This window comes from Drosophila subpulchrella, chromosome 3R, assembly GCF_014743375.2.
Source record: "Drosophila subpulchrella strain 33 F10 #4 breed RU33 chromosome 3R, RU_Dsub_v1.1 Primary Assembly, whole genome shotgun sequence".
NCBI classification, from domain to species: domain Eukaryota; kingdom Metazoa; phylum Arthropoda; class Insecta; order Diptera; family Drosophilidae; genus Drosophila; species Drosophila subpulchrella.
Genome location: NC_050609.1, coordinates 16,902,110 through 16,915,402, shown reverse-complemented (window position 1 = coordinate 16,915,402; position 13,293 = coordinate 16,902,110). Strand labels below are relative to the sequence as shown.

General features: G+C 39.5%; 2 protein-coding genes across 4 annotated transcripts; both read right to left on the bottom strand.

Moving 5' to 3' along the window:
- Positions 1 to 9,301: 9,301 nt before the first annotated feature.
- On the bottom strand, positions 9,302 to 9,850 carry LOC119563282. Of its 2 annotated transcripts, none has more exons than XM_037876606.1 (2): positions 9,723 to 9,850; positions 9,302 to 9,664 (listed from the first exon to the last, which is right to left on the bottom strand). In XM_037876606.1, exon 2 carries the CDS (start codon positions 9,630 to 9,632, stop codon positions 9,444 to 9,446), a length of 189 nt encoding a protein of 62 aa, XP_037732534.1. In that variant the 5' UTR covers positions 9,633 to 9,664; positions 9,723 to 9,850; the 3' UTR covers positions 9,302 to 9,443. The 2 variants fall into 2 exon arrangements, with proteins under 2 accessions (XP_037732534.1, XP_037732535.1); XM_037876607.1 differs by having other exon boundaries at positions 9,302 to 9,669; positions 9,723 to 9,739.
- Positions 9,851 to 9,920: 70 nt separating this feature from the next.
- On the bottom strand, positions 9,921 to 10,785 carry LOC119563283. 2 transcript variants are annotated; one of them, XM_037876608.1, is made up of 2 exons: positions 10,721 to 10,785; positions 9,921 to 10,182 (listed from the first exon to the last, which is right to left on the bottom strand). In XM_037876608.1, exon 2 carries the CDS (start codon positions 10,168 to 10,170, stop codon positions 9,985 to 9,987), a length of 186 nt encoding a protein of 61 aa, XP_037732536.1. In that variant the 5' UTR covers positions 10,171 to 10,182; positions 10,721 to 10,785; the 3' UTR covers positions 9,921 to 9,984. The 2 variants fall into 2 exon arrangements, with proteins under 2 accessions (XP_037732536.1, XP_037732537.1); XM_037876609.1 differs by lacking the exon at positions 10,721 to 10,785 and adding an exon at positions 10,341 to 10,354.
- Between the last annotated feature and the right edge of the window lie 2,508 nt (positions 10,786 to 13,293).

The window sequence follows — 13,293 nt, the reverse complement described above, 5'->3', positions numbered from 1 at the left end:
ATATCCACAAAAGCAGGACAGTTTCGCTTTTGGTTTCGCTTTCCATGTGCGCCACATCATCAGGCCAAAAGTAAGAGGTGTTTAAAATGCTAATTTGGGCAATGCCACCAACTGAATCACGTACAGTTGTCTCCATTTCTCACATGACTTAATGATGCCGGATTTTGGCCTGGCCAAAAGTTCAACTTCCCTAGCTAAATTGGCAAGGCGCTTGATTGGGCCTTAATTTCAGAAATTGATAGGCCTGCAGGGAACACACAGTTCGTGGAAATACAAGAAAGGTTAAGCATTTTCAGCGCTAGTAAGAATTCCTTTAGGGGAAATCACAGAAATTTCTTTTAATCAAATTGTTAGTTAGAAAGTCCCTGAATTTTCTCTTAACTTTAAAATTAGAGCCTAAAAAAAACCATATAAAGCTATAAATCTATTTACACCATGAACTAGAAAACTATAATGTTTTTAGATTATTTTTTAAAAGCATTACGCAAATGAATATTATAAGAGGGTATAGACAGAAAAGTCAACTATATTATCTTTTATTTTTGTAGTTGTATATAATAAAATTAAATTTATTGCAGAAATTCCTAGTTTCTTAAAAGTAGGGATCCTTTTCCTTTCGCTGGCTAACCATCTGTCCAAGAGCTTTCACTGCCATCCTTATTATAAAGTCTGGGATCGACTTTAAAGTGACCCACTGGCTGCGTCGTATGCAAATGATTTCGGTTCAGTTCGGTTGGCTCCTCGACTCCACGGGATTGAGCTCCCTTCCTGCTGGAGGCTGTCGCCCATCAACGCGCTTGTTCAGCTGTCACCATATGCAGCTTCCTGGCCAGGACAGTAAAGGCCGAAACGCTACTGACGTCGCCGCCCCCGGGTACCGAATCGAAATTTGCTATGCCAAAATGTCAAAATGTCAATTCGAAAACGTTTAGCAGAGAAAAAAAAACGCGAATAAAGAGGGAAACGCAGCGGCGCTGCCAAATGTTGGCTAAGTAAACTTTTTGGCTATTGAATGGCCGGTCAGTTGGCCAGTTTTTTTTTGTATATATAGGTAGGTATATGTATATATACGATATATACGGAGGCGTGTCGCTGGCAGTCGCTCAAGAGTTGGTCAGGTGTAGGCTCGTTTGTCTGTCACTCGTTACATTTGCTTACCTTTCCTTTATGCAAATGCGGGTGAATTTTCGTCTCCAACCGCTGATGGCATTGCATAAAGTTAAAGCTAGACTGTTAGTTGGTTGGGTTTCTTATTGAAAAGTCGTATTTCTTGGGGTTCTGTCAATGCCCCACAAGATGCCTCACAACTTGTGTCGTCTGCTTGACAATCGTACGACATTTCTGACAAATACTGCCGACACAAAACTCTTTTATTTTGATTTTCTTCTCTTTTTTTTTTTGGCTGACTGACATGCATAGGCAAAGCAAGTTGACAGGCCAACAGGCCAAAAATAAAAAAAAATACTTATAAAAACTTAAACTTTTTGTTGCAAATTTTATGCAATTTTTCAGAGGTACTGTGTGTGCTCGGTTGTTGAAGGAAACAAAAAATAAATTATACACCCAAGCTATTTCGACAAATTCAATGAGAAAAATCTGCAATTTAAATAATGTTAACTGGCATTTTGAAATGTATCCCAAACAGAAAACCATCTTGGACAGTTGTTGCATCACTTAGTTGGTCCCATGGAAAACAAAATAATATGGGTGTGTCCAGGTGAAGCTATTATGGCCACAATTCGATTTAATGTTAGTTAATAGAAGAGATTTAAATTGAACAACTAGGAAATAAATAATTTAATTTTGCCACCACACCAAACAGTGCTTTCATCAGTTTTATTACCGTATTTTAATAACAGAAAATTCCGTCAATTGAATGGTATCAAATCAATCATGGTGTGGTAAATTAACTGATTTGAAATTTTCTATTTATTTTAGTGCCACATTTACCTGTAACAAAAACATGCTTTCCTGCTAAGCGAACTACTCAATAAAATCCAAATAACCGCTGGCAAATTCACAAAAATTATCAAAATTAAAACATAAATAAAATACAAGGCAGCACGTACGCAAACGCTGGCAGATACCTGAATATATATATATTTTATATATACAACTGGCACAGCAAATGAATTCAATTTCGAATGAAAAATGGCGGCAGTGATGAAGATGGCGACGTCGACGGCATCGCAAAATGCGTGCCTGCGTGAAAAGTGGGTGGAAAAATAAGAAAATAATGGGGGAGGCACAAACTTTATTAACATTTTTCGCATGCTGCACGTGCAGCATTTGTGGCAGGAACGTCGCGTCGCCTGGCGCCGCGTATTTCGCGCTCTTTAATGAAGTTTCATAAATTGTGAAAATCGAACGTTAATCAAATAAGGAGCGGAGAGCCATGTACAAAAGGTGGCGCCTTAAATGGCCGACAAACTGCAGACGTGGCCAAAAGAATCTGTCAATAAATCAATTAGTGTAATATAAATCAAGTGACAAACGGAAAGCGCGCAAACCAAAAGGCCCGCTAGAGGGCGCTGTGGTGATGTTTCCATCTTCTGTAAAATGATATTTGTGGTCTTAATTAATTGCAACAAATTTTATGTCTGACATGTTGGCCGGGGGAGAGGAAGTTGTAGCAAACAGAGGGGGAAAAAACAGCAATAGAAAATATAGCATTAATAGTGGCCCAGAGCCACAATTAGCCAAATGACAAAGCCGACACGATTGCTCTGGCTCATAACTCATGACATTTTGCGGTTGCTGCCCGTCGCTGTGGTTTTTCAATTGTCAGTTGATGGCTACAATTACAATTGCCCTGTGTCCTGCACTCCTCATCCCCCCGAACCCTCCCTCCACTTGATGGTAACAATATATTCGCTTCCTTGCAAACTTCCGGTATTTGCGAAGCGTTAGAGGGCGTACTATAGGGCGTATGCGCAATGCCATGAAAAAAACGCAATTTTGTTTACCTTTTTGAGGGGAAAACACTTGACAACTAAGGAAAAAGGAATTAAATTAATTTGTATACAAGATAAATAAAATTAGATATTGTGTTACCGTTCTAAAAATGATTAAAGCTATTTATAAGAAAATAAGATTTTCAAGTTACAAAGGTTAATAAGTAATAAATGTATTTAAATTTTTTATAGGATCTTTAGTAAAGTTCCCACATAAAAATGCACACTTTAAATGTTCTACCTTGTAAGAGGTACTTTCCCTGGCCACCTATAACTTTCTCCAGTGTACCTACATACTTCCTGGGCTCGACTACTTTTCAAATTGTTTTTCAAGTCTCCTGCCGAATGCAGACCGAAACCAAACTTCCTGGTCCGTGGCAAACAATTTTGACATTTGACTAATGCGGGACATTAGTTCTGCCAAAAATTTCTTAATTTAGCGTTAACACTGCTCCGAACATTTCCTCGAAGGTGAAATGAAAGGTGGGTGGAACGAGCTGGCTGGGACCTGCATGCCGAAAATTTCTTTTGGCCACAACCCCCTGCTCTGAAGTTTCGCAGAGCTTTATCTGCTCAAAATTTGTCACAGCAAATAAAAAGTTTTGCTTTTCGCCTTGGCGCTCGTTCTTTTAGTTTTTTGTTTTTCGTATTTGTTTTTTAATCCGCCGAGCAAGGAATAAAGATAAAAACTTAAGCTAAAATAAGTTTCCATAAAAGTGTGCGAAAAAAATGGGGGAAAATTAAAAATAGAATGGTACAAAGCCAAAAAGCCAGCGATGAAGATATTTGAAGTGCAGCAAACTGCAGCAATAATAAAATAACAGAAAAGCAATTAAAAGCCAGCTGCTGGTGATTTGGCGGATTAGAGTCCAAGTTGACCAAGGGCAGAGGCGACATTGTCTCGCTGATAACCTTGAGAAGGGGTCGGAGGGCACTGGGATGATATATAAAGTTTAACGCGACCAAGTGTCGCAGCTCAGTTGAACAATTACAGTATTATGTAATTGCTCGGACATTGTATAAATATGAAGGGTTTTGCTTGCGGCTTTGGAGGGGATAAGGTGATAAAAATATTGGCTCAAAACTAAGTAAGATAATAACTTGCAACTGAAACAAAGAAATTTCAAGGGGGAGAATGATGCGAATTTAACCAGGAAGTTAAAGAATTCTCATCACTATTATGCTTAAAAAACTCCTAAGGAATACACCCACAACAAGAAAGAACGCTATAGTCGAGTGCCTCGACTATCAGATACCCGTTACTCAGCTAAAGGGAACAAAGGGAAATGGAAATAAGCAAGCAGCAAAGCAAGACTGAAATGCGCCACCTACCGGCGGTAGACAGATTTAAGCGTTATGGGCGTTAGGGTGGGCGTGGCAAATTTTTTTTTTGGTCAATCGATAGGTATTGACGAGACCGATACAGTTCAGGTAAAATTTTGTATCTAGCATGAAAATTGTGGGCGCCACAGGCTTGGGCGGTTTGTGGGCGTTAGAGTGGGCGTGGCATATTCGCGTATCAAAATGGCGCTGCGTACAAAGCTACGGAATCTAAATCTGAAATCCTGATTCTATATCTTTGATAGTTTCCGAGATATCCACGTTCATATTTACGATTTTTTGAAGTTTGGGGGCGGTTTGTGGGCGATAAAGTGGGCGTGGCAAACTTTTTTTTAAGTTAATCGATAGGTATTGATGAGAACAATACATTTCAGTTAAAATTTTTATTCTAGCATAAAAACTGTAGGAGCCACAGTTTTGGCGGTTTGTGGGCGTTAGAGTGGGCGTGGCACTCTACTGAAACAAACTTGCGCTGCGTAAGAAGCTCAGGAATCTGCACGCCAAATCTCAATAGCCTAGCTCTCATAGTTTCCAAGATCTCAGCGTTCATCCGGACAGACAGACGGACAGACGGACAGACGGACAGACGGACAGACGGACAGACGGACATGGCTAGATCGACTCGGCTAGTGATCTTAATCAAGAATATATATACTTTATGGGGTCGGAAACGCTTCCTTCTGCCTGTTACATACTTTCCGACGAATCTAGTATACCCTTTTACTCTACGAGTAACGGGTATAAAAATTTCACGGTTTTAAAATCTCTTATACGGGTGCTTAAAAGTATGCTTTAATAATGTGTCGGATTTTCAGAATAAATGTTTCTGCATACTTTAGAAAATTTTAAGAAGGCACCTTTTTAAAATAGGGCTATAAATTCTAAACCATTTTTTATGTTTAAACTTTAAATTCTAAACTTTTTGATTTCACATATAAAATTAAGTTTAAAGTTTTGTTGATACTTATATTTAGCCTGTGAAGGTCTATTTTATGAAGAGCATATGTTTTTATATTCTTATCTTAAGCTTTTAAAGGATGTATTCTGCACTTGACAGATGCTACCCAGAAAACCCCAACATTTAAGCCCGAACATTTTGCACCGCCGATTAAGCTGCTTTCATTGGCCAAGTTGTTGACAGCCAACTCGATATTTTCCGCTAACTCCGTTCAGGTGCAGCGTTTCAATATTCATCTGGCGAATATTTGCGTCGCGTAGTTGGCGAAATTTTACCGCTGCGCTTATTGGTCTTGTTGTTCTTGTTGGCTAACAAAACTTTTGGCCCACAAAACCGCACACTCGTACGTACACACACATATATTCAAGCCACATGCATAGACATCGCTTTTGCATTCATGGAGCATATGTTCCAACTCCCGATTTAGTTTTCGTTTTACGGTTTGAAGTTTCACATTAAAAGCATTTCTGGCAGATAAATAGAGCTTGGGGGAGTGGGACAAAAACAGCAACGAAAGAGATAGAAGGAGAGATAGAGCGAGAGCGAAGATAACTCCCGACCTCCCTGGAACTCTGGGTCCCCTTGTCACTGATAAAGTTTTTGTTTTTGCCCTGCTGCTGGAATTATATTATAATTTCAACTATGAGTACTACTCATGCAAATAACTCAAATTAAAGTTTTTATGCCTATGGGGCACACACACACACACACAGGGTCGCAAGGACAGACCGGAAACCGCCATCTTGTTTTTAGTTTTTGGATAAAAGTTGCCAGCACGCACAAGACTAGCAGACAAACATGGCCAAAAGGGTTACAGAAATATTTGGTTATAACTGGGAAGTGCACTGTGTAACAAAATATGGGATCAGATAAAAAAATTGAGCAAATATAATTCCCGTTTAATACATTGATTTATTGTTCTGATAAGCTATGGTTGTACAATAAATTTAATTAGACAGATATTCACACTATGCTGTTTGATTTATCACCTCAAATATAGTAATATCTCTTGTCAAAAACATTTTATCAATAACAAAATATGGATTAAAGCTAATTTTTCAATTCACAGCACACTTTTTGTTCATCACACACATTGTTTTGCAAACGAATTAAGCCGTGTAAACAGCGATTTAGCAAACATTTTGATAAGTAAACAAATTTAACAACTGATTAAAAGTACTAGTAAACAAGGAAATGGAATCGAATAGCATGGCGATTTAGGCAATTTAACGGATTATTAAATTTGAAAACTGACAAACTTCAAATGCTGTGCATGTTGGCAACTAATTAGCATAGTGTGGCAGTAATTATAGTAGTCTGGGTCGCATCCATTATCACTTCATATGCCGAACAATTACGACGGGTTGACGTCGTAAAAAGCCTGTAAAAGTGCATTTAAACTATTTCGAAAGTAGCCCCCGTTCTCGGAGCGCCTTTGGTGAGCCTCGTCAGCACTTCTTTTTGGCCAGCAGCATCAATAACGGGAAAGTTTTAGCCAGAAACCGGGGAACACCACCGACGACCACAACAGCAACACACCCGTCGGGCAGGACGAGCTCAAAAATTATGGCCACACTTTCGTTTTTACCAATGGACGGCTGGCAGGAGGGTGGACAATGCCCCAGTGAGATAAGAAAAGTGTGGAAGAAGAGTGCACTGAGAGAAAAAAACACTACTTTCGGATTCCTGTAGATGAAAACACTTTAAATATAATATATTATAATATTTTAATCTATAGATTCCTACCTATATTTGTTTGATTATAACCTTAATTGATTTGATATGAGAGATTTCTTTTTAAAGACGATTTTTTTTCCATCTAAGAAAAATTTTTTTGTAATTCAAATTTACTCTTTCTAGCTTGATCGGTTTTTTCTAGAGTTTTATAAATAAAAATTTGATTATTTTTTTTTGGGATTGTAATAGATCTACATACCATCATGTTTTATTCTGCGACTTGGTTTGAATTGTTCAGATATTACCTCCGTTAATTTTTAATTTTTTCCCAGTGCATTCGTGCTGCAGTATTCTTGAAATGCAGCCAAGCCGCAACTATGTGGCCGCCCATAAAGTTGAGCCGTCACCAGAGGAAAGTCCCCCTTGCTGGGCTGCGAAAGTTTTTTAGGGCCAGCTTGTGTTTATAAGATGGCCAAGTAGCGGCGTTCGGCTATCAGTTGGCCAGAACTTTACTGCTTACGTTCATCATATTTGCGCGAGAGTTTGCCGAGGGAACTTTTTCCGGGCAGCCCAGAAGAGCAGAAGACCAGAGATACCAGTTACCAGTTACCAGATACTATATGCTATATGGCGAATGTAAAAGTAGCGATTGCTGTCAGCTGCAAGTGCTCCGGGCGGCAGGCACTTGAGACTTCTTTTGAAAATTGTCCAACAAGAAAACCGAAGACCAGCTACAAAACCCAACCTGCACCTCAAACCCAAACTCCGGGCCATCGGCCCAAAGGACACTGCAACAACTGACTGATAAATGTCGCTGCCAAGGCTGCAAATACGACTGAGGACATTTCCTTATTTCCTGCCGCTGTCCGCTGTCCGGCTGGCCGACTTTTGCTACAGGAAACTTTTAGACCAAAAGGAAACCCAGAGCAGCGGAAGGCATTCTGGGGAGAGCCCTTTTTTATGCAAGTCATAGAAATTTACAAGCCCCAGTGACAAGGACGTTTAGTTTATGGACGCGCTGCGGCTTCAGTGCTGACAGTTTGGCCATGGCTTTTAAAGTATTGATTTTAGCTTTTCAACTTTCCCTTTTTTTTTTATATTATTTATATTTATTAAATATATTTTTTTAATTTTTATAGATAAAGGTGCGACCTCTTTTTTTAAAACCTCCTTCTCATAACATTTTAACTATCCAACTTTAAGGATTGTTAATATTTTATTGCTCCAATTTGTACAAAAATTTAAAATATTATTTTTTATGTATTTTTTAAATGGTTAAATAGTAATTTCAAAGTGCAAATAAAGTACACATTTGTAGGTGAACATTTTAATGTTTATATATTCTGATATAGTTAGACAATAATGCGGATTTATATATGTGGTATGTAAAATACTTGGTTTGGCTATTTTATTTTGATAATATTCTGATTGAACTAGACCCTTTTGTCATGTTTCCATAATTTCCGGCCTTTTTCCTGCAAAAGAAAAAACCTTCAGGCCTTGGCAGTGCCATCACTGTTCGGGCGTGGGACATTTTGCTGTTGAAAACTTTGTTACATTGGCATATGCAATTGGGTTTGCTGCACATCCTGTCGACAGCTTGGACTTGCCAAAGTTTTTGCCACTGTTAAATGTTTTCTACGTTTTTATGTCTTCGCCAACGTTTTTTGGCCAGAGTTAAGAGGGGGGGGTTCAAAGTTTTTAATGAATTTTATAGCAGGCGGTGTTAGGCGATTGTGAGACGATTCAATCCGAAGGCGAGTCTTACGAAACGCGGTAGATGAGGTGTAGGTCCGGCGATAAGGGGGGGCCAAAGGTGAAGACAGGCAGCGGGCCAATCAAGCTAATCGCAGGCGGGCTGAGATAGACAGACAGACATATATACACAGTACATATAGTACGACGATCCGACTGACAGACAGACCGCTTTGACTTTGATGTGCTGTCGCTGGTGTTGGCCTGGGCATTAAATGCAGCACATTAAAGCCGCAGGAGCCATCGCCGCTGACGGCTGACAAGCGTTGAGTCAATTACATGGTAATAAACTAATGGGCAACGTGCCCGCCTGGCGACGACGTCACTCACCATCATCATCACCATCGCCACCACCAACCGTCCTCATCACCGCCAGCCTCATCAGTTCTGGTCCTCACTCGGGCCCGTTTAGGCCCAACACTTGTTGATCTTCCCATGGCCAGCACATAAGGCCAACTTTAATTGGCCCAAAGCGGGGCTGATTCGCAAATGGCACTCGCTTGAAGGCGAAAGTTGAAACCTGAGATGGTAATTGGCGGATGATTTGCAGTGAATTCATTACTTTTATATTTATGGAAACCTTATTTACGGAAATAAAGTAATAACTACTTTAAAATAATTTTCAAGATCACTGATATTTAATCTTAGCATTTTTAGAATATTTTATAAGAAATAGCATTTTCTAAACTGAAGATAGATCAATTTATATTTCCTGCACCTTCATTTTAACATGGAAATTAGATCCTTAGTTGAGATCCTTAGGAGTGAATACACTTATTGATGTTGAGACTGTAGGTGGATCCAGTGGGACAGGATCCGTGGATGGGACGCTCAATAGTGCACCGATTGTTCTCGGAATTATAACCCACAGGACATCCGCTGCTGGCAAAGGCTCCTGTCATCAAAGACAGGACCAAAAGCAAAAGCCAAGTGCACTTGAGCAGCATATTTGAAGATTGAATAGTATCCTTTTCGCTTTCTGCACTTAAAGTAGAATCACTTAGTTTGAGATGGAAAACTGGGCAGCCTCAACTCACCTCTGTAAAATGCAAAATGCAACTATTTAAACGGATCCAATTGAAATGCAACTTATATAGAAACATATGTATATGTTAAGTTGATGATTCCATCGATTCGACCTTAGTCTAGTTCTACTGATCTGAACTGGCGAAAGGCGGCCCACAATGATAACACCTCGCTGATAAGCAGCTAAGCAAAACAGTTTTGTTTTCAAATTGTTTTAAATGTGTTCGACGGCTGATAAGGTTTTATTTTTTATTTACTTATTTATTTATTTATTTAGTTCTTGTAGACACACAGGTTGATATTGGCACTGTATTGGGATCCATGGGGGCACTCTCCATGAATGGGGCGCTTGATGGTGCATTTGTTACCATGCTTCTCGAAGGGAGCAGGGCAGTTCTTGGCCGAAACAGTCATGGCGAAGAGGGCCAGGATGAAGATGGTGAGCCACGAGAAGTTCATGTTGCTTGGAGGCTGCAAGATAATATAAAAATCTTGTAATATACTTTACTTAAAAGTTATTTCAATGAGTAATTTCCCGTCGGCAGACATTTTTCAATTTACTTTATAGTGAGTAATATTATTTCATGGGAACAGATAATGGAACTCTGATTAACTTTGTTTTGATTTACTTTTATTGAATCGAAACCTTGTGTTTACATATGTAAAGATTACAAATAAATTTTCTAATCGACCTACTTCAATATTTTGTTAAGTATATACCACAATTTAAGTTGGTAATATGAATATTAAACATTTTAGCTTGGAATTTTAAAAATGTATTGTGAACTGATTGAAAATTTTGGAAATCAAACTTAATTGCGTTAAAAATGTTAATCTTTTAATTTAATCACAGTAGTCACCAATTTTATAAGTTTACAAATATTAAAAGTGATGCGAGTCATCTAAATTCTTTCGAAAAACATTTTTTTTCAATACCAAAAGTTTTAAAAATTCAACAAAGTTAATTTGAAAACATTATCACTTTAGGTGGCTCCTTAAAAACACTTACTTTCTTGTCTTTTGTAGATGATCAAACTGAGTATTTTGACAGCCGGCAGCTGCTTTTATAGCCGCCGAAAAATACATTTGGGTGCCTTTATCAATCGGGTGCCTCTGCCGTCTTTATCGCGCACATGACGAACCTTTGACACAATTAGTGGCGTTTAAGCCGGCGCCGATAAGGAGCAGCGAAGGCTTGACACATGTGGCCCGCTGGATGCCTATCTTCATCAGCCAAAGGAAGCGGGCAACAATTCACGGGAGAGCCCCCATGCCATCCCATCCCATCCATACCTTACCATACCATCTCATCGCAGCGAAACAAAGGACATTTGCGTGAGGTCGACTGGGCCCAGAAGTAGGCGTGAAAAAGCTGCGATGGCGAGATGGCACTGTCGAATGGCAACAGAAAAATTCCGCATGAAGCAACTGACATCAAATTGTCGAGGGAACAGGTGAGGCAGCATTGTCCAGGTCCAACAATGGACCCGAGGATTGGGAATGGGATGGTGATGGGGTTCGGGATCGGAATCGGGGGCGCCTGTCAGTTGCAGGAGCACAATGGCCAGGACGGCAGCTCTCCAGCGCTTTTGTGCGTTCAGCATATGTCATTCATATACAATTACGGTCGCAATTTTCGATAGTTGGTCGCAAGATGCGAAATGTGGGTGCAAAAAGTGCAGTGGAAGAAAAACGCTTTCAGAAATTCGAGTGCTTCGTGACAGCAAGACATTGGAAACTTTTTAAAGACCAGAACTTTTGAAAAAACTTTGTATGAATGAAAGGTTTGTAAATACGTTTTCTCTCAGATACCATTTTAATTATTTTGTTACAATTAGAATGGTATCATAATATTAATATATTATTTATAAGGACTACAAATTTCTTTGATAAAAATCATATTCTTAGAATAAGAATGATATTACTATAATTACTATCATTCATACATACTTACTATGGAACAAGTACATGCAGCTCCTAAATTATGGTGTTAAGTGTATTTATAGTTGTTTTAAAGGAAATTAAAATAATTATCAGTTTCTATATGATAGTGGCAAGCATTTATTTATAGATTATGAGGCTTTCCAAAATTTCTATTTGTGCGTAAAAATGTAAGTCAAATTATTCAAGCCTGTACCAGCTGATACCTGAATATTTAATCAGAGGTTTTGTTTATTCAATCTACAGTTGTTCAACGCAAAGCTGGGATTATCAGCTCTTGAAACAATGAAGTATTGAAATAAGCAATCTGGGTATTTCCCAATTCCTGAATAAATCAAATGCTAACGAGCCATAAAGTTTCAGTGTCAGGCGAGGCAAGAGTTCAGTATTTGTACTATACGTTATAGTTTGCATTTGATGGACGACAAACTGTTTTCGAAGGCGGCCACTCCAGTTCAGGCGAAAAGGAAAAGAATCGAACGTGGAGCCCGCATAGTGCGTCATAATTCACTCAGCACTCGGGTCTGTTCGATATATGTACTATATATGGTTGCGTGTCGAAGGCGACTTCTTCACTTGGCCAAGTTGGGGTTTTCGGGCTTAAGGTGGTTGCTTTTGACCAGTTGGTCATGCCTTTGGCTTTGAATTATTGATGGGCGTATTAAGAAGATTAATGTGATGAGCTATGGGGCACGGAGAGTTTTGTCGTTGGCTGTTGTCGTTGGTCATGTTAATGTCTTCATTGTCGGCTTCAAGCTTTACCTTTACCGTTAGCCACCACCACCACCCCCCACCCCCTGGTGGTATATTGATGTGCTGGTTGTGTGTGTGTGTGTGGGCGAATCACTTCGATTGAGCAGCCCAGCAAAGAGCAATAACGTTCATCACTCGAACCCAAGTTCCCGGGAAATTCCCTCCTTTGGGGCCCGAGGTCGATTGGTCATTTTGTTATACCTCTCAATTCGGTGAGCTGCTTTTTTGGTTGCATTGCGCGTCTATAAGCCATTTTTCTTCCTACCTCACATAAGTTTTAAGCTGTGTGTAATTTATTTTTATAGCCATGTTGCCGACGTAAAGATTGCAAATATTTAGTTGACCAAGCCTCGGTTACGGTTGGAGCGTTAAAGGAATCACTATATAAGGGTGTCAAGATTTCTCCAATTTGGGGGTACCATGTGTACAACATGTTGGTTTACAGGCTGAGAAGTTTTTTTCGAATAAGTCGCCTAAGAGAGTTTTCAGATATAGAATATGCATTTCAAACCTGAAAGTTATTACATAAGGCCTATCAGAAATATGTAAGAGTTACAAATCTTGGCTATAATAAATGCAGACAGTTTTTAATGGCCCTGCTAAACTGCGCCGCATTTCTAATTATTGCAGTCACGGAAGGATGAGTTTTGGCTTTTAGGTCTTAGCCCACTGCTTATGCCGGGCGGCTTTTTCGCCCAGTTGGTGGAAGTCCGGTGGAAACGGCAACCTCAGACATTGACTTTGGTAAAATTGTGGCACGCCAAGCACATTTTGAAGCTCATCAGTAATACAGTTACACAACGGGCCGCCGGGGGAAAAGGCGGTAAGTGGAGGACTCCGCTGGGGCAGAGTCAAAGCCAAAACCGAAACCAATGTTGATTTTATTGC

Coding starts and splice junctions, on each gene's coding strand:
- LOC119563282 (XM_037876606.1), bottom strand. CDS start 9,632: ATGCTGCTCAAGTGCACTTGGCTTTTGCTTTTGGTCCTGTCTTTGATG.
- LOC119563283 (XM_037876608.1), bottom strand. CDS start 10,170: ATGAACTTCTCGTGGCTCACCATCTTCATCCTGGCCCTCTTCGCCATG.